We start from the raw sequence: 27,614 nt of genomic DNA on the forward strand, positions 1-27,614 counted from the left end.
TATCTGCAGTCAAGCAGTTCACAAAGGATCATCCTGACACGACAGCTCAATTAACCATGGATAATTGAAAAGAGGAACGTTGATTAGAAATTAAGTACTTGACACTTTCATTTTCATTCCATTCCTGGACAGAATTATTGTCATTTACACACTATCACTGTGAGGCTAGCCTGTTAGAACACAATCTTGTTCCTTGATTAGGTGCTATGCTCACCATAACCAGCTGTGTATCAATAAAGGTAGCAAATACACATTTCATCTATATAATCTATTCCATCCTTATCGCCGTGGTATCTTCCAATGCCATTTTCTGCAATGATTTAAATAGAAAAAGGAGTGATATTAAATAGCACTAGGACTATTCTTGAAATAAATATTTATTATTTGCGTTTGTACCGAAAAAGACTGATTAAAAAGTTTAGGAAATCAGTAGCTTGATCTCTCCAATCTATTTACCAGGATAGAAATGAGAATGATTAGAGGCACTGAAAAAAAAACCTTCCATATATTGAAAGCTTAAAAAGATTGGGAATGTTTATCTTAGCAAGGAGAGAAATGAGAGGACATACGAAAGACATATGAAATGACGAAGGGCATAGAGAAGGCAGACTCATAAGAATAGGCCATAGGTACATTCAATGAAATAGAAAAGCAGAAAATTTAAAACTGACAAAGGAAATAAATACCTTTCCATGTAACACTCAGCCTTTGGAATTTATTGCCACACACTATTAAGGCCACTTCTTAATAGGATATTTTTAAAAGAACTGGACATTTATGTAGTTGCAGATACTGAGTCACATTTGCAAAAAAGTGACATAGTAGACTAAATCACATTGGGACTTAGTTGCTTTTAAAATTTACTCAATAGCCAAAGTTAGAAATGTTATCTAGGAAGAAACTTCCCCCGTGGAGAAATTGTCCCATAACTGTGACTGAAAATCTTTTTGCATCACCTTCAGAAGCAGCTGGCCCAGATACTTTTAGATGCAAGCGCACTGAGTATGTGGACCATTGGGTTTACAACAATTCCTATGCTCTGAAAACAATGCGTGATTATGTGCTTTTCTCAATGTGTTTTTCTGTACAAGGAAGCTAATGTATTTCCAGGATAGATAGAACCACTGTACTAAACTGTCTCCTTGGCTCTTCCATGCCTGTTGCCTAAGGCAGGGGCCCTCAACATTTCCAGAATACCATACTTTTTCAGGAGTCTGTTTTGTATTTCATACTCCAAGTTTCACCACATTTTAAAAACTACTCACATACAAAATCACACAAACACTCAAAAGTGCCACAGCACTATTACTGAAAAATTGCTTACACTATATAATTGTAAAATAAATCAACTGGAATATACAGTTTGTATTTACAGTTCAGTGTACAGTATATATAGCAGTGTAAACAAGTCATTGTATGCAATGCAACTAAAATTTGCACAGACTTCATAGTAGTTTTTATGTAGCCTGCTGTAAACCTAGGCAAATATCTAGATGAACTGATGTACCCTCAGGAGTATGCATACTTCTGGTTTAGAATAACTGTCTTAAGCAAAAACAAAAGGAAAAACTATGTAGCACTTTAAGGACTAACAAGATGATTTAATAGGTGATGAGATTTCGTGGGCCAGACCCACTTCCTCAGATCATATTCTGAAAGAGAATTGGCATGACCATATATACCAAAGGCATGCAAGGAAAAAAGTGAACACATTATTAAACTGACAAATCAGATTCAGAACAGAAGGTGGGATGAGGGAGAGAATAGCTGTTTATAAGTCAAAGACTGACTAATCAGGGGTGATAAGAGGGGAAGCTGTCTTGATAATATGTGTAAGGTAATTAGCATCTTTTTTAAAGCCCATTTACAAAGTGTCAAATTTAAGCATGAATGAAAGTTCTGAAGTTTCTCTCAGTAATCTGGTGTTAAAGTCTCTTTGAAGTAGGATGCATGTAGTAAGGTCGTTAAGACTATGTCCAGGTAGGTTGAAATGCAAACTGACAGGTTTTTCCTTGTGAAGATGTCTGATTTGTGGACATTAATTCTTTGGCGAAGTTTCTGAGAAGTCTGTCCAATATACATAGCAGAAGGACACTGTTGGCACATGTCCTAAGCAAGCAACTAATCTGGTTGAAATAAGTCATTCTTGTGACATCTTATTAATTTTGGCCAGTGTATTTGTTCTTAATGAGGCAGGTCATTCATCTAAGCATGCCTCCCCACATATATAATTTATTTAAAAATATATGTATAGTTAGTAGTGCCATCCATTTGTGGGTGTATTGATTTAGCCATGGGATATCAATTGCCTGGTTTTGTGCCCCTATTGAGTACATATTGTATTCCTAGACCATTGTGTGACAACACTGGTCTTTTTACACCTAATTGTAATATTGTAGACCTATAACTCAGTGGTCTCCAACCTTTTTAAGTATGAGATCGCTTTTTGAGTTTTAAGTGCAATCCAAGATCTACCTCAAATCCAAATACTTTTGCCCCATCTCCTTTGTGCCCCCTTCTCTGAGGCCCTGCCCTCTGCTCACTCCATCCTTCCTTTCTCCTCTATCACTTTCACCAGGCTGGGGCAGAGGGTTGAGGTGCAGGAGGGGGTTCATGACTGGGGTAGGGTTTCAGGATGTGGGCTCCAGCTGGGCCCTGCTTCCCTCAATTGGCTCCTGGGTGGTGGTGCAGTGCAGCTAAGGCAGGTTCACCCCTGACCTGGCCCTGCACCACTACCAAAGGCAGCCAGAAAACTCCATCCCAGGTCCTGTTGTGCTCCCTCCCTGCTCTGTGGAGATGGGATACAGGGTGGGAGAAGGGGGACACCTTGACATCAGCACCCCTCCCCTGCCCTGCACAGAAGGCAGGAGGCCCCTGGGGGACAGCTTCAAGGCAAAGGGCAGCAGTAGGGGGAGGGGCAGCTGAAGTGCCAGCACCTGATAGCCTATTAGCCAAACCAGCCAGGATCACCGGTCAGAGGCCTCAAGATCTACCAGTAGATTCTGATCTACTGGTTGGTGATGACTGCTATAACTCCTAGAATATACAGCCATATTCATTGTAAGATGCTAAATAGAAAAATGCTGATGAATGAGATGGACCGCAAGTTCAAACACAAAGGATCAAAGAGAATAATCCAGGATTCAGAACATTCTACCTATTGAAGCCAGAGTGAAAAGTACAGCTGAGGTCTAGTCTACACTACCAGCCACTGTAAGTTACATCACTCGGAGGTGTGAAAACAAAACTCCTCTGGCACAACAGGTATCTAAAAGTATGTTACAAGGAGGGAGAGAGAAAAAGTGTTCTCCTTGGCCTCTGAGGGCAGGACAAGAAGCAATGGGCTTAAACTGTAGCAAGGGAGGTTTAGGTTGGACATTAGGAAAAACTTCCTAATTGACAGGGTGGTCAAACACTGGAATAAATTGCCTAGGGAGGTTGTGGAATCTCCCATCACTGGAGTTATTTAACAGCAGGTTAGAAAGACACCAGTCAGGGATGATCTAGATGGAGCTTGGTCCTGCCGTGAGGGCAGGGGACAGGACTTGATGACCCTCAAGGTCCCTTCAAGTTCCAATATTCTATGATTCTAAGAACATAAGTTACATCAACTTAAAACAGTGTCCACATTGTGCTATGTTGCTCTCCTGTCAACATAGCTTCTGCTTCTTGTGAAAATGGAGAGTAATTATGGGAGAACACACTCCTGTCGGCATAGAGCATCATCACCAGATACACTGTGGTACCACTGTAGCACAGTAGTGAAGGGTTGCCCTAGGTGTGAAGAGAGACAGAGAGAAACACACTCAGCACTTGTATGCAGCACTTCGTGATGTCAGCAGAGGAGGATAAGAGGGAACAGCCTTTATGAGTTCATTTATGTAAACTATGCTGTAGCAATTGTAGGGAAGGACAAAAATCTGACAGTTACTAATATAACAAAGGGATACTAGAAATAAGATATGAGAGGATTGGTATATGTAGTACATATGGAATACTGGTGAACCTTGAAAATATATAAGGAATCATTACATCAATGACAGATGTAATGCCTGCAAGAAAATGGGAAATAATGGGTCTGGAGTCAGGCAAGCAGAACAGTGTAAAATCTTAGAAAATGCTTGACCAGATGTTAAATGAAAAGATTAGATCTATACTGAATATGTCAAAAGCAAAATAGATTACAGTTAGCAATAGCATAAAGCAATGCTGAGATAGCCTCATGGCAGCAATGCCAACATTCCTGTGTAAAGGGAGGCCTGGGACATGGCACAAGTAGGATTTCCAACTTAATGAACACAGAAAGGCTCAGTAATTGGGGAGTATTATAGGACTTAGCTGAAATGAGAAGAATGAGGAAATCCAGAGAAAAAAGTTAACAATAGAGGCAATGAGGCAAGACAATCAGTTCTAACCTTCTACCATCTCTGAACAGCATTTTGCTATAAACTTCCTATAAGCTGACTGTTGCCACTACACAATATATCTGCAGATGGGCCTACTAATCAAAAATAGGATAAATATTATCTTAAGTGTATGCAACAGAGTGGACCCGGTAGCAATTCAAACACAGTTTCAAGAAGATCAGAAAGATAATTTTATGAAGAGTTACCAAACACTCTGGCAACAAATCCCAGGGGAAACTGAGAGGCAAACATGGTCAGAAACCAGGGGGCAGCATAGAGACTAGGGCCAATCTCATGTTCCTCCAAATGATTGTAGAGATCTCTATGGTAATCGTGAAGAAGTCTGGAAAGTTGATACATCTGGATCTGCAAAGAAGAGAAAAAGAAACAAGAACTAAGAATAATAGACTAATTGGAAGTTATAAGAACAAAGACCATGCAATACATGAGAAAGGACTGAAACATATCTGCAAATTAATGTCAAAACACATTTATTAAAAACTAAATTAACCTGGAGCCTTTTCAATAGGTAGCCCTTCATGATCACCCACATTAACCACCCCTTCTCATCCCTAAGTTGACAGAGCGGATGCTCCCTGTTTCAGGGTTCCCTTGTGCTTTCTCCCTACAATAGCCAATTATGCAGGGCTTTCTGAACACACTTCCATGATAGAAGGGTCTACTTGAAGGTAAATCCATATTAAACAAGAGTTGTGTGTGTTTCTCATAATTTCCCAATGGCCTCTCTTAAATTGAAACATAAACATCTTTAAGATCTAATCCTCTTTACAGAGCCCCTTCATCTCTCTAGCAATTCTGCAGTGAAGTAAAAAAGCAGAATATGACAATCATATCACTAACAAAATATATTTCTCTTATTAGAAGCATCCTTTTTACAAAGCCATACAAAACAAATACCTGTAAAATAGTCATGTCAGGACGATACTGTTTCCTTAGGCCCATATCAAACATGAGAAACTTCAACATTTTAAAAGCATCTTCTTCAGTCATATGAAGCAGTAGAACTCCGGCTACAAAACTAAGGCCCTGGCAGTACCCTACTTCCTGGTCCAGTAGAGAATAGGCCTTTAAAATATTGTAGAGTGACAGCTGCCCAGTTCCCAATTGTGCTGAGAAATAAGGATGTGTTGGAAACGTGCGGCCTGTGAAAACAACTGAGGTTAGCAATTCCAATTTTAAAAACAAAATCTTGCGAGGTTACCAAGTTAATCTTTTAAAGTCAACTCTCAATGCTAACATTATTGAGTTTATTATATAAGACAAGGAGAGCTTTTGTACCCCATGACATATGTATTTTTGTAATTTAAAAAGGACATGGTTTATGGACAACTGCAGGGGTCCAAATGAAGCCTTCTTAGACCATTCAAGTGAATGGTGTTAACTTCAGATTTATAGTGATGCAATGATCAGAATTTAATCCTCTAAATCTAAACAAGCAAACAAGACCACCACTTCCTCCTTAAACTCAGTTATCCATAACCCCTTCAATATTGATTTCGGCTGGTTTATAATAATAACCACTGTGATCTTTAGTGGCCAATAGTAACTCTATTCCAGTTTCCTTAGAGTTATCTAATCCAAACAACATAAAGTTACATTTCTGATTGATCTGTGATATACGGTGAAATAGAACTAATGTGCTTTTTTTTTAAATCAAACAGGGCCATTTTATTGAACTCTCCCTACAGATTCCTATCAATATGTAAATGACCACAGTAAAGATCTGATATTCACAGAATAAATAGTAGGTGTTTCAGAAATAGGACATTAACCTTTTGGAAGGAGAAAATAAATTATGAGATTTCCCCGTCCACAAGCTATTTGCACTCAGAGGAAGTTTTAGAATTTCTTTTGTTCCAGGGCAAGCAAAATGCCTTTTGAAGTTGCCCACTTGTTAAATATCACTCCACCCTCCAGCTTCTGAATTGCTCTTGTGTGAGGTGTGTTGGTAGATACCATCAGAGCTCTTGTTTCAAAAAGACAAAGCCTGGGGCTGGTTCTTCTTTCATTCTGGCTAGTGCAGGGAGCTACCAAGTGGGAAAACTGCATTTGATTATTTCTGAGTCTAGTCTCATGACTGCCAAAGCAATTAAGGGATTGAGTGCTGCAGAGGTACTGTGCCTAGCTTCACAAGTGAAAGAGCACTTTCATTTTTCTGCAAGGACTTCTTTGCCTAAGAATGTATTATTCTAATACATTTGATGAAAATCTTACATAGCCTTTCTCTGATAGCAAGATCCCATGGCACAAGTCACTCAGTAAGAAGGTATAATTGGGACCAGGAAAAAATTCAGTATGGAGGGATCCTGAAAAAGAAGTGGGTGGGATGGAAGTAATTTTGCTAATCTCGCAATTTGGTGTATTTTTAAAGCTCCACCTGCTCCTGGAATCCTGTGATTCAATCAGGATCAGTTTTTCTTTAAAACAAAACAGTTTGTGGCCTTCACAGTTGTAGAGAAAAGATTTTAAAATGTGACCTAAATACACCCTTAAAGGCCCAGATACTAAAAGTAAAGTAAAAAAAACCCCTAACTCTACATTTATTTTTTTGAAAAATCTTATGATTTTAAGCTAATTTTGTGATTTTTGAAAATTTAATGTTGGTAAGATTGGGATGTGCAAGAATACTGCAGACATTTATCTCTGACCATGGCACATCCCTACACTGTAGCCAGGAGCGACCTGAGGCCGGCTATGGTAGCTGGCGCCCCAGGCAGGCAGCGCAACTGGCGCCCCTCCCCCACATGGCTGTCAATGGCTGTGACCTCATCATCGGGCGCCTGGGCCAGCGGCGCTCTAGACACCTGCCTAGTTCGCCTAGGCTTATGGGCTGCCCCTGACTGTAGCATCTAAAAGCCACAAGCCAACAAGCTGAGCAGAAGAAAAAAGTGACTGTTGATCCAGTTATTTGTTCCACATTCTCTCATATACATTGAGTCTGAAGTCTGCCATTGACTACAGCAGGCTTAATGAAAGGGAAAATATAAGAGAGTTATCTTCAAGTTACAGTCACTCATTTTAAAAAAAACTTACTGTAGTTACAATGAACACTTAAGGATTCTGTAACTAAAAGATGAGAGAAAACATGCTAATTTTGAGTTTATTTTGTCCATACACAAAATGCTATCAATGTCACAAGGGAAACAATCTCAAAGTTTCTCCTTCAATTAGTCAGTTAAGGCTCTGGAGGATCAGAACCTATGCCAAATGAATCTTGTGGCTCTAAGGTGAGCTCTTGTGGCTCTCAGGTGTCAATCTTTGCAGGCCTGGACCCTCAGTGTACATATAGACACTTCACAGAACAAGAGGGAAAAGAAATTAAACCAAACCAAACAAACAGGAAAATGTGCTCAAAGTAATAATAAATAAAAACTGGCAGACAAACTGAGGCTGGTGCAGTACACGATGTTAGCTTCTTAGAGGCAGGGATTGATGTTTTTTGTTCCATGTTTATACAGTGCCTAGCACAATGGGGTCCTAGTCACTGACTACTGCATAACCAATAATACACATATATTTAAAATAGACAAAAGATCATTTGAGAGTTCTTGTAAGAAAAGCTGTGCCAATGTACAATTCAGTATGTCCCCAACTTCAGAATGAGAGACAAACATTTAAATATCTATACTAACACAATCACAAAATGATGCTCCAGGCAATATTGATTCATGGCAGCTCTGCCGTCACTGCAGAGCCTTCAGTGCCAAGCAGCAACCTGGGCATTGTTTAATACAATTCATGCCCTTTTGAATCTTGCTTGCTTAGGCAAGGTTGATATCAACTAGGATGTGTCTTTCTTCACTATTCCAGCACTTACAAAGTCAGATTCCGATGCCATTATTCATATTTAATTGTACTTTTCAATTCCGTGAATTCATTGGGACTTCTTGTTCTGCTCATTAGCCTTAACTATGAGTCTGGCCATGCACCTGCTCAGGAGAGGAGAAATAAGCTACTCACATTGCCAGATGCAATCCAGGGAGGGAGAAAAGAAAGGCATCTTTCAGTGGGCTGCTACTGCATGTGGGCATGGAACAGCAGAAGTCTGGGCCCAGCTCTTCCCATGTGTCAGCCAGGAGCAGCCAGCACAAAGGGAATAAGCTGTGACAGGAAAGGGGCTGACTTACCTCACTTCCCCTCAAACAGAAAATGGGAACCAAACTATAACTGTCATTGTCCACCCGGTCTCTCTCCTGGGCAGGGGTGCTATGTGCTGCCCCTTCTTCAGGCTGTAGTGCAAGGTACCAATTCAGCCCAGTGTAACAGTATTATAACTTGGCCCACATTTTGTGTGAAAAGATTCCTGAACAGCAAGAGCTCCTTAGCTTAAGTTGGGAAAGTTCTGAAAGTTAGAGATGTTAAATTACGTTTAATTAACTCATCAACTAGTTGATGGAATTTCATAGACTTGTCAATTAGTTGATAAGAGGGGGAAACTGTGGAGCTGCAGTAGGGTTAGCTCCCAGTCCTGGGAGCTAACCCTACTGTGGCTCTGCCTTTTAAATGTTTTAAAAGCCTGCCGATTCTTAATGCATTAAAAACAGCAGAAGTGCAGCAAGGGGAACCAGACATGAGCTGGAAATCAGCTGTCCCAGCTCACTCCTGATCCTCCCCACTGTGCTTTTGCTTTTTAAATGTATTAAGAGCCTGCTGGCAGGTCGGCTCTTAATACATTTAAAAAGAAGAGGTGTGGCATCTTGGACTGGGCATAAGCCGGGAATTTGCAGATTCCTGGCTCACACCCAGTCCCCCGCTATGCTTTTAAGCTGGCTTCCCCAGCACTGGTTCCTGCTCCCCCCACCTTGCTGCCTCTGATAGAGGCAGGAAGCGGGGGGAGGGGAGAAGCAACTAGTTCAGTCACTACTCAACTATCTGATAAGCTTGTGCTTATCGGACAGTCAACTAGTCCCTTACATCTCTACTGAGAGTATTCTAAGTTACATGTTATGAGCAAATATCTTCTTGTCCTCAGAAGACACAGTTTTCCCCACAGAGAAAGGCATTCTTACAGAAGAACTCTAGCTCTGTTTCAGATAAACATCTCTCACAGCCTGGAGGAATGCCAGTTGAAACATGCAAATACTCTCTAACTACCTGTCGAGCTGTTGCTGCCTGCCTATTCACAACAATCATTTAACCTCACAGTAAACCTTAGGAGTGTTTAGTTTTCCTGATTTATTTTCTAGTTTTAGGGCTTGGTTCTTCCCCCACGTATAGCTTTCCCATACAGCTTGAAATCCTTAATGACTGTGTTTATACAAAAATGTACAATTATTGCTTTTGCAAATACATGCATTTATTTTAAATCTGAGTACATAACCGCAACCATAAAGAGATACTTCTATTAGCATGGGGCCAAAGAGAAAACATCTGTAGATTACTGAACTGTCAAGCCCCAGAAGTTTGCTAGGGCACCAACCTGTGCACTACTGATGAACTAAAGGAAAGGCTAGTTCAAAATCCCTAAGTTAATACTGTGAAGCTGACTAGACAGAGGAGATTTCAAAAGAGGCCACAAAATCCTATGCTCCCTGCTCTAGTCTCAGCCTACCTGAATCTATACTGGGGCATGATTCAGGTACCCCTCGGTGCCAACTGGCAGAGGAAACAGGGGTGCACCATGTTTTAAAAGGATACCCAGGGTTGGATATCTATACAGTAATTTACCCAAGCAGGCATGTAATTTCTCTACCAAAAGTCCACTGGTCAACACAATCATTGCGGGCTGTACAAAGGTATAATATTCTAAGAGTTCAATATCTATTGAAAATTATGTTCTTGAGATTTTAGAGTTAAGAGAGGTCACTGAGAGGTGACCTACTTTGGAAATGTTCCTGTCAGACAGGCAGTAACTGACACTTATAGTTGGTCCAATAAAAGACATAATCAGAACCACCTTGTTACCTATCTCCCTGTCTGGCCATTTGTGTATTTTATTTCTCACAGTGTGTGTTAATTTGCAAACTGATCCAGGTGCAAATTGAGAGATTCCAAAATATACATCAGAGAAAATGGTCTCAATCTTTCCTTAGCTTAATTTGGGAAAGCTCTGAAAGTATTCTAAGCCACATGCTCTGAGAAAATATCTTTTTGTCCTCAGAACACACAGGTTCCCGCACACAGTTAGGCACTCTTACAGAAGAATTATGTATCCCCTTCGGGAATCTGTTTTACCTTGCATACCCTATTTCATCTCACTTAAAAACTACTAGCTTACAGCAGTGAAAGTAGCTTAAATTTTCTTACAGATACTGTTCTATTTCAATATGGGTCCCAGCTAGCTCTTTAAATAGCTCCCTGCAGGCTCAGCCAGCTCTTGATGGAGCTGCACACCAGGGCACTTATTTACTTTCACGTCTACTTGCTTACAAAATGAGACCGAAAAATAGATAAGTATCACAGCACACTATTACTGAAAAATTGCTTAACTTACTCACTTTTACCATATAAAATAACATTGGAATATAAATATTGCACAGGTTAGGTTGCACATCCCTAAACCAGGACTCTCCAGTACAGCAACATTGGTGGTTCAGCAGGACCACAGATGTTCTGGGCCAGAAAGCCCTGGTGGACTGTAGTCAGCAACAGGGGGGCTGGAAGCTGGGAACTCCAAGCAGCCCTGCAGGGGAGCCAGGGCCACTGTCAAGTGTCAGTTCCTCTGGCAACTGGAGAAATGCAAAGGTAGTGAACAACCACATTGTGACACAATCTTTCCCTTAGCTGGATGCCAGTACTGGAGCTACATACTCCTGTTCTGTGAAGTGTTTATTCACTGACTTCCTTGTTACTATATTGCTTGGTATTTTGATTATGTTTTAGGAAGCGTGGTAGACGAGAAAGGAGAGTTCTTTAAAAACCAATTTATTTGGAGATGTGAATGACTCCTTAATATTGTAAACAATTCTGTACCTTCATATCTCAGAAACAAACCTCCTTTTAATGCTTGAGCTTACAAATGAGATCAGGTAAATTTGTACCTTCAGCTACATTTTACCAAGCATTCTTTTTTAAAGAAAATTATTTTTGGGCTACCAAACATTGGAATGTGGTAGGCTAATAATCCTCAGCACTTGCTGTAACAGAGCAATGGCACTGGGTCTCACAAGAATTTAAATACGCATAATGTGAATCACAAGCAGCTGGGTGGCAGCCATAGGGCACATAAAATCAAGACCAAATCTATGTCAGCCAAAAATCCCGTACAACAAAGCCTTCATTTTAAATGTGCTTTTGGCCTTTTACCATCAGCCATAAAACAAGCAACTTTGCAATATAACAAAAATTATTTATTCAAAATTCGCTCCCTTTGGTTAGTAATTAATAATCTCTCTCCACAGTTCAGAAGACTGCTACGTTCTTTAGAGTAGATACAAGTGTGGCCAGCCACCAATTAGAAATGAGAGAAAATATTCTTCTCTACTCTTTAAAACAGTGGTGGGCAATTAGTGGCCCATGAGCCACATGTGGTTCACTAGGGTTAGCCCCTGGCAAGCCACCAGTGCTTTATTTAACTGGGGGGGGTCTGCAGGTACAGCCACCTGCAGCTCCCGTTGGCCATGGATTGCTGTTCCCAGCCAATGGGAGCTTCAGGAAGCAGGGTCCTGGTCTACAACACTTCTCTCAGCTCCCATTAGCCAGGAACAGCACTTCGCGGTCAGTGGGAGCGACAAGCAGCCGTACTTGTGGACATGAAGGTAAATAAAGTGCTGGCAGCCCACCAGGATATGAACCCTGGCAAATCACATCCGGGCCGCAGGCTGCTTATTGCCCACCCCGATTTAACATTTGGATCATTCCAACTAATTCTACTCAGTTCCCTCACAGCTGGGTATCTGTGTATGCTCACTTGAAATAATTTACCTCTGTCCTCACAACTAAAGGCTTGTCTACACATGGAGTTGTTCAGGTACAACTCTAAGGCCTAAGACACTCCCTTAAAGTAAAATCTCAGAGTTATGAACCCCCTAATTTATGAACTGACTGGTCAATCACTATGGATGTAAGCAACTAGTCGACTACCCGATAAGCATAGCCTTATTGGGTAGTCGAGTGACTTCTCAACTAGCTGCTCCCCTACTACCTGTGTATCAGAGGCAGCAAGGGGGAGAAGCAGGAGCCAGTGCTGTAGAGGCAGGAGAAGCAGAACAGCAGGGTTAGCATCTGGGAGTGGCGCGAGTCAAGAGCATTGCGGCTCTGCACTTTAAATGTAGTAAGAGCCTGGCTCAGACTGCTCCCAGGACCACTGTGGCTCTGCCTCTCCCTCCTGCCATCTGTCTCTTATTACATTTAAAGTGCAGAGCTGCAGCAGGAGCTCCCCCACTTATCGACTAATCGAATAGTTGATGGACTTCCAACAACTACTAGATTTCAATTAACAGATACTTAACATCCCTATCAATCACATACCTCATTTGGAAATAGACATATGCAATCAGGCAGCAGCAAAGACCAAAAAAAAAAAAAAAAAAAAAACAGAGGGGAGGACACCACAGTGCTATGTTAAATGTCAACTGCTAAAAATAAAGGGAAAAGAGCATTTTTCTTCTGCATAGTAAAGTTTCAAAGCTGTATTAAGTTAACGCTGAATTGTAAATGTTTGAAAGAACAACCATAACATTTTATTCAGAGGTATGAACAATCTCCATTCCCAAGGTGTTTATAACTTTAAGATTTTACTATGTTTCAGGAAAGGATGTAAAACCACCTCACACCCAACTACTTCCAATGAAATCTGTAGTACATTTAAAGCTGCCTGATTCTAGTTTTAAAGAATAGTTCAGTCAGTTACACTTGCCATACAAAGAATTGTAGTTTGTCTTTCCACTAGCATATTATTGCCAACACTTGCTGATTTTATTAGTCTCAGACACAATTTTACCTAACACTTGGTTACTGTGCTGATAAAAAAAAAAGAAAGATCTAACTGAAGGAGCAGATCTGAAGGCTCTGGAACGGAAGTTTAATGCAGCAGTTTTGCCCCAACTGCTTTCAGCTAAATTGCTATTCTGTAAAAATAATTTATGGTAATAAATAATCTGAGGGCAACAGGCCAGTTCTGTTCTACCTCTTCAGGATTACCAAACAGCATCTAAAATGCACAATGTGTATTAGTCTTTCAGAGTAAAGAAAAAAAACAGATTTTTCCTCAAATTTTAACCAATTACCCAAATGACAGTTGTTTGGCTATTTACAGTTCTGGCCCTCTGTGAATGGCAACAGTTTCATTACTATTTTTAGTAATCAATCTCAGTGATTATTCTTTCATGGACATGTGAAAAAACAAAACCCATCAACCACACTCTTTCCACAGTACTCTGAAATACAGGGCCAGTTTATTCATTTATTATGGCAGAATTCAATGAATGGTCGTTAGCCTTGGACATAATCAGGGATTACAACCAAGGTATAGTTGGAGTCTTCTCAGAAATATAGATTAACCGTTTGTGTTTCAGAATGTAACGCTGCGTTGAAACACTATGTTGGGGGAAAAGAAGAATATTTATTTGAAGTCTAGGGAGTTTTCAACAGGGCTACTAACCACATCTTACCAAATCATTATGGCTATGTAGGCAATACAGTATTTTAATTGCCCCCCTGCATGTAGCATATCGCTCTTGGGGAAGGACTATGTCAAAAATTTAAAAATTCTGTGCACAATATTTTAAAATTCTACATATTTTATTTGTTACAATAACAGGCTAATCAAGCCAGTTTCTATTATTTTGGTCATTTGTTTCAAAATATCTCTCAGAAATACAGCCACCGGAAAAGATTCAGGAAGTGTTTTTTGAGAACTAGATTTTTTTAATAGGCATATTAAAACTAAGCTCTGAGTAATAATTAAATTACAATAAAGAAACATATTTCCTGTACCCTGCCTCCAAAAGCAATGCAAAGGCTTGGAGGAGCTTGTGGTAACAGAAGAGCTGACAGAGAGGGTAGTAAGGTCACGTCTACACAGCAGAGCTAAAGCCGAAATAAGCTACGCAACTTGAGTTACGTCAATTGTGCAGCTTAAGTCAAAATAGCTTATTTCAGCTTTTGGCGCTGTCTACGCAGGAGGAAGTCTTAGAAAGAGCACTCTTCCTCTGACTTCCCTTACTCCTCATAAAATGAGGGTTACATGAGTCCGAGTAAGAAGTCCCCCAACTCAATATTATGTTGAAATAACTGCTTGTAGTGTAGACGCAGACTATGTTATTTTGGAATAACATCAGTTATTGTGAAATAACACTGCTGTGTAGACGTATGCTAACTGTTGGGAAGAAGCCTGGGTGAGATACTGGAGGGTTGGTGGATGCAGGTGGGAAAGTACAGAACAGAGGTTTTTTTCTGTTGGTGAGGGATTGTTAGACAGTTGCAGACCCTGGCTGATCCCAAGCCTCTCCCATTTAGTCAAGCACATCTGCCCCCCCCCCATGTCCCTGCTTCCCATGGGTCCCTGTCCTGCTCCCCATGTGTCCTTGCATCCCCAAACAGCCACCTCTTCTCCTCCATCCCCATGTGTTCCTGCACACCTCTTCCTCCTCCCCCCATCTTCATTTGGCCCTGCACTCCCATTTCCATTCAGTCCCTGGCTCAATGCTCTCACCCAATTTGCTCCTATGCCTCCACCCCAATCTGTCCTGTTCATTAGCTCTTCTGAGCTCCAGTCTATGTGACCCCCCAACAGCTCCATGTGCCCTGTTCTAGCAATCTTTTCTATATCCCATGTCTCTTCCCATGGGCAAGATGCTGTGAGGAAGGCAGCCTCTCCATATCTGGCTGAGCTGACTGCCCTCTCTTCTGGTGCCATAGCAAGCCCTGCGGGTGAAAGGTATATTTGCAACGCCTTACTGGCAGAGCATATTTTCTGCTGGGGACAAAAAGCTAATGTCACGCTGATATTTTAAAAGGGCTCTAGAGGCACTCCCAGCAATTACAGACCGGTAAGTCTAACGTCAGTACTGGGCAAATTAGTTGAAACGATAGTAAAGAATAAAATTTTCAGACACATAGAAGAACACAATTTGTTGGACAAAAGTCAACATGGTTTCTGTAAAGGGAAATCCTGTCTTACTAATCTATTAGAGTTCTTTGAAGGGGTTAACAAAAATGTGGACAAGGGGGATCCAGTAGATATAGTATACTTAGATTTTCAGAAAGCCTTTGACAAGGTCCCTCACCAAAGGCTCTTGTGTAAATTACATTGTCATGGGATAAAAGGAAAGGTCCTTTCATGGACTGAGAATTGGTTAAAAGACAGGAAACAAAGGGTAGGAATAAATGGTAAATTTTCAGAATGGAGAGGGGTAACTAGTGGTGTCCCCCAAAGGTCAGTCCTGGGACCAATCCTGTTCAACTTATTCATAAAAGATCTGGAAAAAGGAGTAACAGTGAGGTGGTAAAGTTTGCAGATGATACCAAAATGTTTAGGATAGTCTGCTTCTGTCTTGACTGTGGGGGACTCCAAAAAGATCTCACCAAACTGAGTGATTGGGCAACAAAATGGCAAATAAAATTTAATGTGGATAAGCGTAAAGTAATGCACGTCAGGAAAAACACCAACTATACGTACAGTATGATGGGGGCTAATTTGGCTAATACAAATCAGGAAAGAGATCATGGGAGTTATCGTGGATAGTTCTCTGAAAACTTCCACATAGTGTGCTGCGGCGGTCAAAAAGGCAAATAGGATGGTAGGAATTATTAAGAAAGGGATAGAAAATAAGACCCATAATCTCTTACTGCCCCTTTATAAAACTATGGTACGCCCACATCTTGAATACTGTGTACAGATGTGGTCTCCTCACCTCAAAAAAGATATTTTGGCCTTGGAAAGGGTACAGAAAAGGGCAACTAAAATGATTAGGGGTTTGGAATGGGTCCCATATGAAGAGAGGTTAAAACGACTGGGACTTTTCAGTTTAGAAAAGAGGAGACTGAGGGGGGATATGATAGAGGTCTATAAAATCACGAGTGGTATGGAGAGGGCGAATAATGAAAAGTTATTTATTAGTTCCCATAATAGAAGAACTGGTTTCAAAGGGTTGTCATAGTCAGGGGTGGTAGTGGGGTAAGCTCCCACGGCGTGCGTCTCCAATAGCCTCTGACAACTGAAGTCCAGCTCCTGGCCTTCACGTGTGGCTTAGTTTTCTGAGTCCGGCAAAACTGTTTGTACTGACAGGAGAAGGGGTGAAGGCGGGTGACTGGCACCTTAAAACCAGTAGCTTCGAGCAGGTGGGGCTCGTCAGCCTGGGAAGGCTGCCCATCTAGGAGAAGGGAAACTCTGAATTAAAACCTCCACTGCCTTGCGGCAATACCTAGTTATGGGAAAGGCTTCGGGAGTATACCCCGAGGACAAATCTGGAGATGAAGCCCCTAAGGCTGTTTGAGGTCGTACTCAACCTCACTCTGGCAGCTCCTGCGATGACATTGATACCAAGCTGTACTGGCTTTCGCCTTTCCCTTGGGTTACATCAGTGGCGTGGAGAGGGGGATCCTACTGCTGGGCATCAGCCGGTTCTCAACTTACTTGCCCAGGCCTGCGTCCTGGAGAAGACACTCCGGCATCGCTTTCTGAGCGGTGACAACACGGGAAGCAGTAGTTACCGGTAGTAAGCCACTGCACTTGATTGGCGTAGAGTGAGGCGCCAGGGGTTGCTTCTGACGGTGGGAGAGGTCTTTGGATCTCATTGGGCAGCTACCGCCTGCCTCAATCTGGGAAGCCCCCAGCCAAACAGGTGCTGCCTCGCCATGGTCCACTTGCTCCATTGAGTGTGTGGGGCTTAGGGAATCACCAACAGGTGGATCGTTAACCTTATACCAGGCAAAACAAACAAGCGACAAAGTATTTTTCTTGACGTGCATTACTTTACACTTATCCACATTAAATTTCATTTGCCATCATTTGCCCTTCACGCTGGGCACATGGAATGTAAGGACCATGATTCTGGGCCTTACAGAAGACCTACAGAGCATTAGTAACCCCCGGAAGACAGCAGTCATTAATAATGAGCTGAGAAGACTGTGAATAGACATTGTGGCCCTCCAGGAAACAAGGCTATCGTCCTCTGGATGTCTCCGGGAGAAGGATTTTTCCTTTTTCTGGCACGGGAAGCCTCCAGAAGAGACCAGGGAACACAGTGTTGGCTTCACAATTAGAAACAACCTAGTTGGCTCAGTCATACCACCAAATAACTGAGAGAATGCTGAAAATCCAGCTTCAAACATCAGTGGGCATGGCCAACATCTTCAGCGTTTATGTGCCTACTTTAACTTCTGCCCAGGAAGATAAGGACAAGTTCTATGATGAACTTAGTATTGCCGTCAGTGAGGTATCTTCCCATGAGCCGCTATCCATCTTTGGCTACTTCAATGCCAGAGTTGGCAGCGACCATCACAACTGGCCATCCTGTCTGGGACAGTTTGGAACAGGGAAGATGAATGAAAACGGACAGTGCGCCTCTTTGAACTCTGTTCCTAACATGATTTCTGCATAACCAATACCTTTTTCAACGTCAAACCCCAGCACAAAGTTTCGTGGCGACACCCAAGATCGAAACATTGGCACCAGCTTGACCTTGTCCTCACCAAACGCAGCCATTAGGTAGTGTCAGGGTGACACGCAGCTACCACAGCGCAGACTGTGATACTGACCACTTGCTCGTGTGTAGGAAGGTGTACATCCAGCCGCAAAGATTTTTTCGTTCCAGAAAGGAAGGGAGGCCGCGAATTGACACTGGTAAGACTTGTGACCCTTCAAAAGTATGCGAGTTTGTCCACGCACTTGAAGAGGCCTTGCCCCGCCGGGATGACACTGATATGAGCAAGAGATGAGAACAACTACGGGACGCTATCTATGATATCTATCTTTGGGAAGAAGACAGTCCAGTCTGCTGATTGGTTTGAAGCCCACACTGAAGTGCTGACGCCCTTGATTGAGAAGAAGAGACAGGCACTGGCTGCATACAGGTCCTCTCCCAGTGAGGAGAACCTGCAGGTGCTCCAGTTTGCTCGGAGTCAAGTGCAGCAGGTTGTTCGGCGGTGTGCCAATGATTACTGGCTCCAACTCTGCTCCAAGATTCAGCAGGCTGCGGACACTGGTAACATGTGAGGAATGAACAATGGGATCAAGCAGGTCACTGGTCCATCACGAAGGAAGACTGCCCTACTTAAGTCAGCCTCAGGCGAGGTTTTGAAGGACAGAACCAAGCAGATGGAACGTTGGGTGGAATACTATTCACAGCTGTACACCAGAGAGACCATAGTTACAGAGAGAGCCCTGAATGCCTTTGAACCTCTGCCCACTATAACTGAACTTGATGCTCAACCCACCATGGAAGAACTTAGCGACGTGCTAAAAGCACTCTCTTCTGGAAAAGCCCCAGGGAAAGATGGTATTCCCTCGGAAATCCTTAAATGCACTAATGGTACCCTAGTCTCAGAGCTGTATGGAATACTCTGCCAATGTTGGAGAGTAGGCAGCGTACCGCAAGATATGAGGGATGCTAACATCGTTACTGTCTACAAGAACAAGGGTGACAAAAGCGATTGCAACAACTATCGCGGCATCTCCCTTCTCAGCACCGTGGAGAAGCTATTTGCATGTGTTGTCCTGAAGAGGCTCCATGTTCTTGCAGAGAGAGTCTACCCTGAGTCTCAGTGTGGGTTCAGAGCTGAACAATCCACCATAGACATGGTTTTCTCTGTTAGGCAACTACAAGAAAAGTGCAGGGAACAGAACAAACCTTTGTATATTACTTTCACCGATCTGACCAAAGCATTTGACCTTGTCAGTAGAAAAGGTCTGTTCACGATTCTGGCTAAGATCGGCTGTCCTCCCAACTCTGCTCAGCATTGTTAGGGCCTTCCATGATGGCATGAGGGGGACCATCGTATACGATGGATCCACATTCGAACCCTTCGAGATTCTCAGCGGAGTGAAGCAGGGGTGCATGCTGGCTCCAACACTGTTCAACATCTTCTTTACAGTTTTGCTCAAATATGCTTTTGGAACAGCTACAGATGGCATCTTTCTCTGCATGAGAATGGACGGCAACCTCTTCAAACTGTCGAGGCTTAGAGCAAAGACCAGGGTGCTTACGAAGCATCTAAGGGAGTTCCTTTTTGCTGACGATGCAGCTATTGCTGCTCACACTCAGCAGGAACTACAGTCACTCATAACTCGCTTTGCAGACGCATGTATGGAATTCGGCCTCACAATCAGCTTAAAGAAGACCCAGGTGATGGGCCAAAGCGTGGGTAACGAGCCATTTATCAGTGTGTTAGATTATGAACTGGAAGTCGCCCATGAGTTTGTGTACCTAGGCTCTACGATCTTGGATAACTTGTCATTTGATAGTGAGATTAACAAGCGCATTGGAAAAGCCGCCACAACGTTCACCAGGCTGACGAAGAGAGTATGGGCCAATAATAAGCTTACTATACACACCAGGGTGCAGGTCTACACAGCCTGTGTTTTGAGCACACTGTTGTATGCCAGTGACACATGGACTTTGTGCTCAAAACAAGAGCAGTGGCTCAACACATCCATATGCGCTGCCTTAGGCGTATACTCGGTATCTCATGGCAGGACAAGATCACCAATAGCGCAGTGCTTGAGAGGGCGGGCACTGTCTCCGTGTTCACCCTTCTCAAACAGAGGTGTATGCGCTGGCTTGACCATGTCTCATGTATGTTGGATGGCCAAATACCGAAAGAACTTCTCTTTGGCGAACTGGCATCTGGAAAGAGGCCGAAAGGGGGACCTAAATTGCACTATAAGGACACGTGCAAGCATGACCTCAGCGCTCCCTCTATCAGTGCGAACACCTGGCATTTGCTCGCCTTAGACAAGTATGCCTGGAAACAGGGAGTGAAGGAAGCTCTTGCTATGTATGAAACTACCTTGGTGAAGGAAGTGGAAGACAAGAGAGCCCTCAAGAAGATCTGTGCCCGTGATACCAGAGCGACATCTGCTGCTCACAGTGCGGAAAGGACTGCCATTCCCGGATTGGATTGCACAGCCACAGAAGAAGCTGCTCAAATCAGTCCAACAGGGGCACAAACCCATGATCCTTTGGGATCGAAGGATGCCTACGATGAATAGGAGAACTAGAGGACACCAAATGAAGTTAATGGGTAGCAGGTTTAAAACTAATAAAAGAAAGTTCTTCTTCACACAGTGTGTAGTCAACCTGTGGAACTCCTTACCAGAGGAGACTGTGAAGGCTAGGACTATAACAGAGTTTAAAGAGAAGCTAGATAATTTCATGGAGGTTAGGTCCATAAAAGGCTATTAGCCAGAGGGTAGAAATGGTGTTCCCAGCCTCTGGAGAAGGATGGCAGGAGACAAATCACTTGATCATTATCTTCGGTCCACCCTCTCTGGGGTACCTGGTGCTGGCCACTGTCAGCAGACAGGCTACTGGGCCAGATGGACCTTTTGTCTGACCCAGTACAGCCGTTCTTATGTTCTTATGGTAAATTTTCAGAATGGAGAGGGATAATTAGTGGTGTTCCCCAAAGGTTAGTCCTAGGACGAAGCCTATTCAACTTATTCATGAATGATCTGGAGAAAGGGGTAAACAGTGAGGTTGCAAAGTTTGCAGACGACACAGAACTGCTCAAGGTAGTTAAGACTAAAGCAGACTGTGAAGAACTTCAAAAATATCTCACCAACTAAGTGACTGGGCAACAAAATGGCAAATGAAATTTAATGTGGATAAATGTAAAGTAATGCACATTGCAAAAAATAACCCCAACTATACATATAATATGATGTAGCTAATTTAGCTAAAACTAATTAGGAAAGAGATCTTGGAGTCATTGTGGATAGTTCTCTAAAGACATCCACACAGCGTGCAGCAGCATTCAAAAAAGCAAACAGGATGTTAGGTATTATTTAAAAAAGGGATAGAAAATAAGACGGAGAATATCTTATTGCCCTTACATAAATCCATGGTACGCCCACATATTGAATACTGAATACAGGCAGTCCCCGGGTTACGTACAAGATAGGAACTGTAGGTTTGTTCTTAAGTTGAATTTGTACGTAAGTCGGGTACCCCAGGTGTCCCCGATTCGGCCGCTGCTGAAACTGACCAGCGGCTGACTACAGGAAGCCCGAGGCAGAGCTGCTTTGCCCCGGGCTTCCTGGAATTAGCCGCTGATCAGTTTCAGCAGCAGCTGACTTGGGGACACCTGGGGTAGAGCAGCTGGGGTGCTGCCAGGTTGGTCGCTGAGGTGTAGTGCTGCGGGGACCAACCCGGCAGCGCCCCAGCTGCTCTGTCCCAGGCGTCCAGATTCAGCCACTGTTGAAACTGACCAGCAGCGGCTGAATCGGACACGCCTGGGGCAGAGCAGCTGGAGTGCTGATGGGTTGCTCTGGTAGCGCCGACCCTCGGCGCGGTGGGACCAACCCGACAACACCCCAGTTGCTCTTGGGGACGCCTGGGGCAGAGCAGCTGGAGTGCTGCTGGGGTAGTCCCGCAGCGCCGCTCCTCAGCGCTGTGGGACCAACCTGGCAGCCCCCCAGCTGCTCTACCCCAGGCGTTGGCGAGAAAAGCCTGGTCTGCTGGGGGGGAGGGGGGAGCACACTAGCTGCGCACCCCTCCCCCCCCAGCAGACCAGGGAGACGCGGAGTGGCTTTTCTCGCCGCGGAGGACGCGGGAGGAGGGACTGCGGCGCGTCTCGGCAGTCCCGCCTCCCGAGTCCTCCGCGGCGAGAAAAGCCGCTCCGCGTCTCCCTAGTCTGCTGGGGGGAAGCGCCCCCCGCACCGCCGGAGGCAACGAGAGTGGGGGAGGCACCCCGCACTAGCTGCGCCCCCCTCATTCGTAAATAGGGGTCCGACTTAAGTCGGATCAACGTAACCCGGGAACTGCCTGTACAGATGTGGTCTCCTCATCTCAAAAAAGATATACTGGCATTAGAAAAGGTTCAGAGAATGGCAACTAAAATGATTAGGGGTTTGGAACAGATCCAGAGGAGAGATTAAAGAGACTGGGACTTTTCAGCTTGGAAAAGAAGAGACTAAGGGGGGATATGATAGAGGTCTATAAAAACATGAGTGGTGTGGAGAAAGTTAATAAGAAAAAGTTATTTACTTGTTCCCATAATATAAGAACTAGGGGCCACCAAATGAAACTAATGGACAGCAGGTTTACTACAAATAAAAGGAAGTTCTTCTTCACACAGCGCATAATCAATCTGTGGAACTCATTGCCTGAGGAGGTTTTGATGGCTAGGACTATAACAGGGTTTAAAAGAAAACTAGATAAATTCATGGAGGTTAAGTCCATAAATGGCTATTAGGCAGTATGGGTAAGGAATGGTGTCCCTAGACTCTGTTGTCAGAGGGTGGAGATGGATGGCAGGAGAGAGATCGCTTGATCATTACCTGTTCGATTCACTCCCCCTGGGACACCTGGCATTGGCCACTGTCGGCAGACAGGGTACTGGGCTGGATGTACCTTTGGTCTGACCCAGTATGGCCATTTTTATGTTCTAAATGTCTGTGTTGGTGCAAAGTCTACACTATCAGTGGGGGGAGGAGAGGCTGGAGCTGGCAGGGAACTACCATTGTAAGAGGAGAAAGACTGCAATAGAAAACACAAGCAGGAACAAGAAAGCAGCCTAACAAATTCTGTGAAACAAAATAGCAGACTCATGACTACACATGGCTAGCATGCTGATTGGGGAAGAACACGGCTGGACACACCACTTAAGAGGCCAGTCTTAGCAATGTGCATTAATATAATATTGTTCAATAGAAATCTACATCTTAAAGAACATCTGCCTTCAGGACTGAAAGTCTTCTGTACTTCGACGTCTTTAGTATTCTGAGGCAGAACTGTTATATTTTGGCATTTTGAGAGAGAACAGTAATGCTGACTAGAGATGTGAATGTGCACCTTTATATACATGATTTATTAATGAACCTGGGCTCATTGGTGAATCCTAAGGGTTACACAAAATCTCCCCCCGCCCCAACTCTATATCAGAGCCAGGGCGGTTGGAGACAGGAGGCAGTGTGCATGGGGAAATAGCTTTTAAGCTAGCTCCCCACGCATACCAGCTCCCAAGCTTCTGACACACAGGCAGCTGGGGGTAGGGGGAGCGGGAGGGAGAAGAGGCGCACTGGAAGCCGGAACATGTGGGGAGCTGGCTTAAGTCAGCTCCCGTAGAATTGCCTCTTCCTCCTCCAACAGGGGGCAGGTGGGAGCCAGTATGTGTGATGAGCCGGCTCCTACCAGGCCCCCTGCATGTAAATGTGTAACCACTGTAAATTTCAGCCATTACATGTTTACATAAATAAACATATTTTAACATCCCTAATGCTGACAAGGAGAGAGAAAATGAAAATGAACTGATATGCATGGAATATTGTCTTTTGGGTGGCCAGAGACTATCAACCTTAACTCTCTTCTCACTATTAATAAAATTAGCTCAAATCACTCCTCTGTGACCTCACCCTAAAACAACAGTTTCACACAATTTAATCTTAGTATCGTGTATTTCACCCTGATATTATAAACACCCTGACAAGCTTTAAAAGCTACTCAAGAAATGGAATGGAGGATGGCTAAAGGAAAAGATTTTCAAAAATGTTTGCCTAAGGTTAGCCTCCTAAATCTATAGTAACTGGCTTGATTAACAATGGTACTGAACATTAGTAGCAGCTCCTTAGGAAGCCCAGGGCAATGGCTGAGTGCTCAGCATCTTTGAAGGTCAGTCTGCTTGTTCAGGTGACAAGATATGAATTCAGCAACCTCATCTAGGCTCCTCTTTTTAAGAAAACTTGACATTAACAGGCCAGATGCCAGCTCGTGCCAAGGCCTTAGGCCTCCTGAACACTTACAAATTCCAATATAGAAACTAGTCTCTTTACCCTATGTGTTAGCATTATCAAAGTAAACGTCATATGTTATGTTGATAAAAAGTGTTTAATGATTTCTAAAATGCCTATAGGAAGCTGCATACTATTGTTCTCTGTTGGCTATACCCCACACTGTAAAACGTTAGCAAGCATTGGTATTGTAAACATCTGTGACTATGGAACTCACCAAACAGGGAAAAAGAACTGTATTAAGCAATTTATGGCATCTGAAAAAAAAAAGTTAAATTCTGTTCATTAAATGCAAATGATCCACCATGCAGGATCATGGATCAAAGTCTTTAAGTGCATAAACCCTCCCCATGAAGAAGGGACCTGTGTGGGAACTGTTGCTGTCATCTTGGTTTCTGTAAGAAGAAACTTTAAGTATGGACAGAAAAACATTTCAAGTCTGGACAGTATAACTAAACTATAAGACTGAGATCCCCAGTGTTACTCTGCAAAAGCGGCGAGGAGTCCTGTGGCACCTTAGAGACTAACTGAAGTGTAGGAGCATAAGCTTTCGTGGGCAAAGACCCACTTCGTCAGATGCATCCTCGCCGCTTTTGCAGATTCAGACTAACATGGCTACCCCTCTGATAGTGTTACTCTGGGTAGCCCTAAAAGACTTTTGGGAGACTGGCAGAGTGCTTACCTTTCAGCTGCTTTTTGAAATTACAGACAGCAACTCGCATACATTTTCTACTTCAACATCTCAGTAACACCAATTTCCCCCATTTTTTAGCTAATAAACCTTTGGTAAGTTTACTGCAGAACTGGTTACCAGCATTGTGTTTGGTGTGAGATCTATGATGGAAACTGACCTGGGCGAGTGACTGGTCTCTTGGGAGAGAATGTAACCTGAATATTTTGTAATTTTTTGGTATAAGTGACCATTTATCACATAGTCCATCTTGCCTGAGTGGCAAGATAGACTGGAGTGTCAAAAGAAGCTGTGTGGGATTCCATTATAAAACTATTACAACTCTTCAGTCATCTGAAGAAGTGAGTTGTGCCCACGAAAACTCGTGATACCATCTACATGTTTTATTAGTCTTTTGGGTGCTGCTAGATTATTCGTTGTTTTTTAAGTTTTTCCAGGTACAGACTAACTCAGCTACCTCTCTGAAACTCTTTGAGATTTCACATTTGGTACTGGCGTGGTGAAATGTAATTATGGAACACGGCACTGGTGGGGTATCTGCTCTGCTTTTTGACAGTCTGCCCTGAGGTAGGCCCTCTGGTCATGAAGCATACCAGGCAGCACAGAATTTTAGAACAGAAACTGAGTGAGACTCAACAAATACCTTTGAAAGACATACGAATTTATTTCTGAATTGTTTTACCAAAATAAAGCCAACAATCTATGGATACTCATTAGAACCAAACACCTACACTTTTCCAAATAAAGCTGTTTTAAACAGAAGGCAGCATTGAGGATTAGAAATGAGTCATGCCTATTATAAACACGCCTCAACTCTTACAGACCTGCTTCCCTGTCAGTTTCGATCCCATTGACTTTAGGAGTTCCCTGTCAATATCTGAACCATAGCTGCATTAATCACAAATATATCAAACTGTTTATTTGCCCTATCTAATGAGAGGAGATTGTAGAACAATTCTGTAATTGAAATATAGACTTAATGATTTCCTAATGATGTGAAATAATTATTTTCAATTATATTAGATTAAAATCACTTCCTATCCATAAACGATTATTAATCAAGAAACATTTTACCGGTTATTTTCTTCTTTAGAATTCTACCTCTCCAAAGGTTATGAAACTTTAGTTCTCATTTCACAATGATGCTGTAGACTTACCCAGGTCAATAAGTATTGCATGTTGCTGGGATGTTAATTGTTTTAAGAGTTCTTTGTAGGGAGTGTCCTTTGGCTGCTGCTTACTTGGAAACTGATGTTTAAGCTGGTATTGTTCTGCTAAAAACTTCCAGATCTCACCCCGGTGATGACGTGGTACTCCTTGCAAAAAAGGAAAAAATAAGGGTGAGTGGGAAATAGATTGCTCTTCTAATCACAAGAGTTAAAACATGCCTCCAGTAAACAGTTCTGCAGCACCAAAGTTACAAACTGATGAGTCAATCACACACCTCATTTGGAATCCGAAAATACAATCACACAACAGCAGCAACCAAAAAACACCCCCAAAACTAAATACAGTACAGTACAGTGTTAAATGTAAATAATTTTAAAAAATAAAGGGAAAACAGCATTTTTCCTCTGCATAATAAAGTTTCAAAGCTGTATTAAGTCAATATTCATCTGTCCTCATGTTTTGCTCAGACTTATGAACAACCTCCATTCCTAAGGTGTTCATAAATCTGAGGTTCCATTGTATTAGCAGGAATGAGGTTTGGTGGATGTATCTAATTGAAATTATCTCTAACCTTTCAATTAATACACCTTATGGAAGACTATAGAAGCTGGGTATGCAGCAGGCCAACCTAAATGGAATTCAGGTTGATCTGATTTGATTTTCTCCCACCTCCCAAAGCACAAAAAATCCTAACAGGAGGGATACACACTAGTCCTAGGGTTGGCATGCTGGCTGTACCAGGCTGAAATTAGCATTATGCATCTATTTTGAGAGAGAAGCACCACTAACAAACAGTTATTGCATCAGTTTCCTTGCCTAAGCAACCTAAGACTGCCAAACTGTAAAGTTATTAGTCTCCTTCACCTCTTTCTAAACTGAAGTATACAACTTAAAACTTTCTGATGGAATTCCTATAGATTATTTTCTAATATCTCAAATGATACTATTGTCCTTCTGATTAGCACAAGATACAGTGCACTAGGATTTGTGCATACCATAAGCACCCAGCATGTGCAATTCTGACATCATCTAGCAATTAAAACAGAGGCTTGACAACTAGGAAGAATGGTGTTCTATTCCTACTTCTGCTATAGACTTCCTGTGCATCCTTGAGCAAGAAATCATGTTTTAAAGCTTTACTTTCCCTATTTGGAAGAAAAGATTATGCTACTTCCCTAAACCATGTATGGGAGTTTTAACTCATAATTGCTTGTAGTGCTCTAAAATCTGTAGACAAAGGAAGTGCAAAGTATTAGCATAACAGGTCAAGCTGTGTTACTATTCCACATGAGTAAAGGTACTTTAAGAAATCCATAGGGCTACTCATAGCATAAGATTTTATTCAGAACAAATAAGAGCATCCAAATCTAGCCTGAAATGTGCTGGACTTAAAGGTCACATTTTAGAATTCAACAAATATATACCATACACCAAATCCTAATTCAGAAAGAGTGTTTATGCTAAGTTGTGTTTTTTATTGTTTCTTTTGGTAAAT

At 42.6% G+C, this 27,614-nt stretch overlaps 1 protein-coding gene and 1 long non-coding RNA gene across 11 annotated transcripts in view; one reads left to right on the forward strand and one right to left on the reverse strand.

Moving 5' to 3' along the window:
* LOC142829662 (uncharacterized) overlaps positions 1-27,614 on the forward strand; it is an 80,856-nt gene that overhangs the window by 45,241 nt on the left and 8,001 nt on the right. The window lies entirely within an intron of this gene.
* The window catches only part of TBC1D1 (TBC1 domain family member 1), a 188,377-nt gene that overhangs the window by 21,841 nt on the left and 138,922 nt on the right, over positions 1-27,614 (reverse strand). For all 9 annotated transcript variants that reach the window (XM_025187957.2, XM_014576744.2, XM_006129528.2 and 6 more), the window contains 3 exons: positions 26,107-26,265; positions 5,325-5,569; positions 4,613-4,772 (listed from right to left, as the gene is read on the reverse strand). In XM_025187957.2, the coding sequence (XP_025043742.2) occupies positions 4,613-4,772; positions 5,325-5,569; positions 26,107-26,265 (564 nt within the window). The remainder of the gene's footprint in view (positions 1-4,612; positions 4,773-5,324; positions 5,570-26,106; positions 26,266-27,614) is intronic.

This window comes from Pelodiscus sinensis, chromosome 5, assembly GCF_049634645.1.
Source record: "Pelodiscus sinensis isolate JC-2024 chromosome 5, ASM4963464v1, whole genome shotgun sequence".
Taxonomy (NCBI): Eukaryota; Metazoa; Chordata; order Testudines; family Trionychidae; genus Pelodiscus; species Pelodiscus sinensis.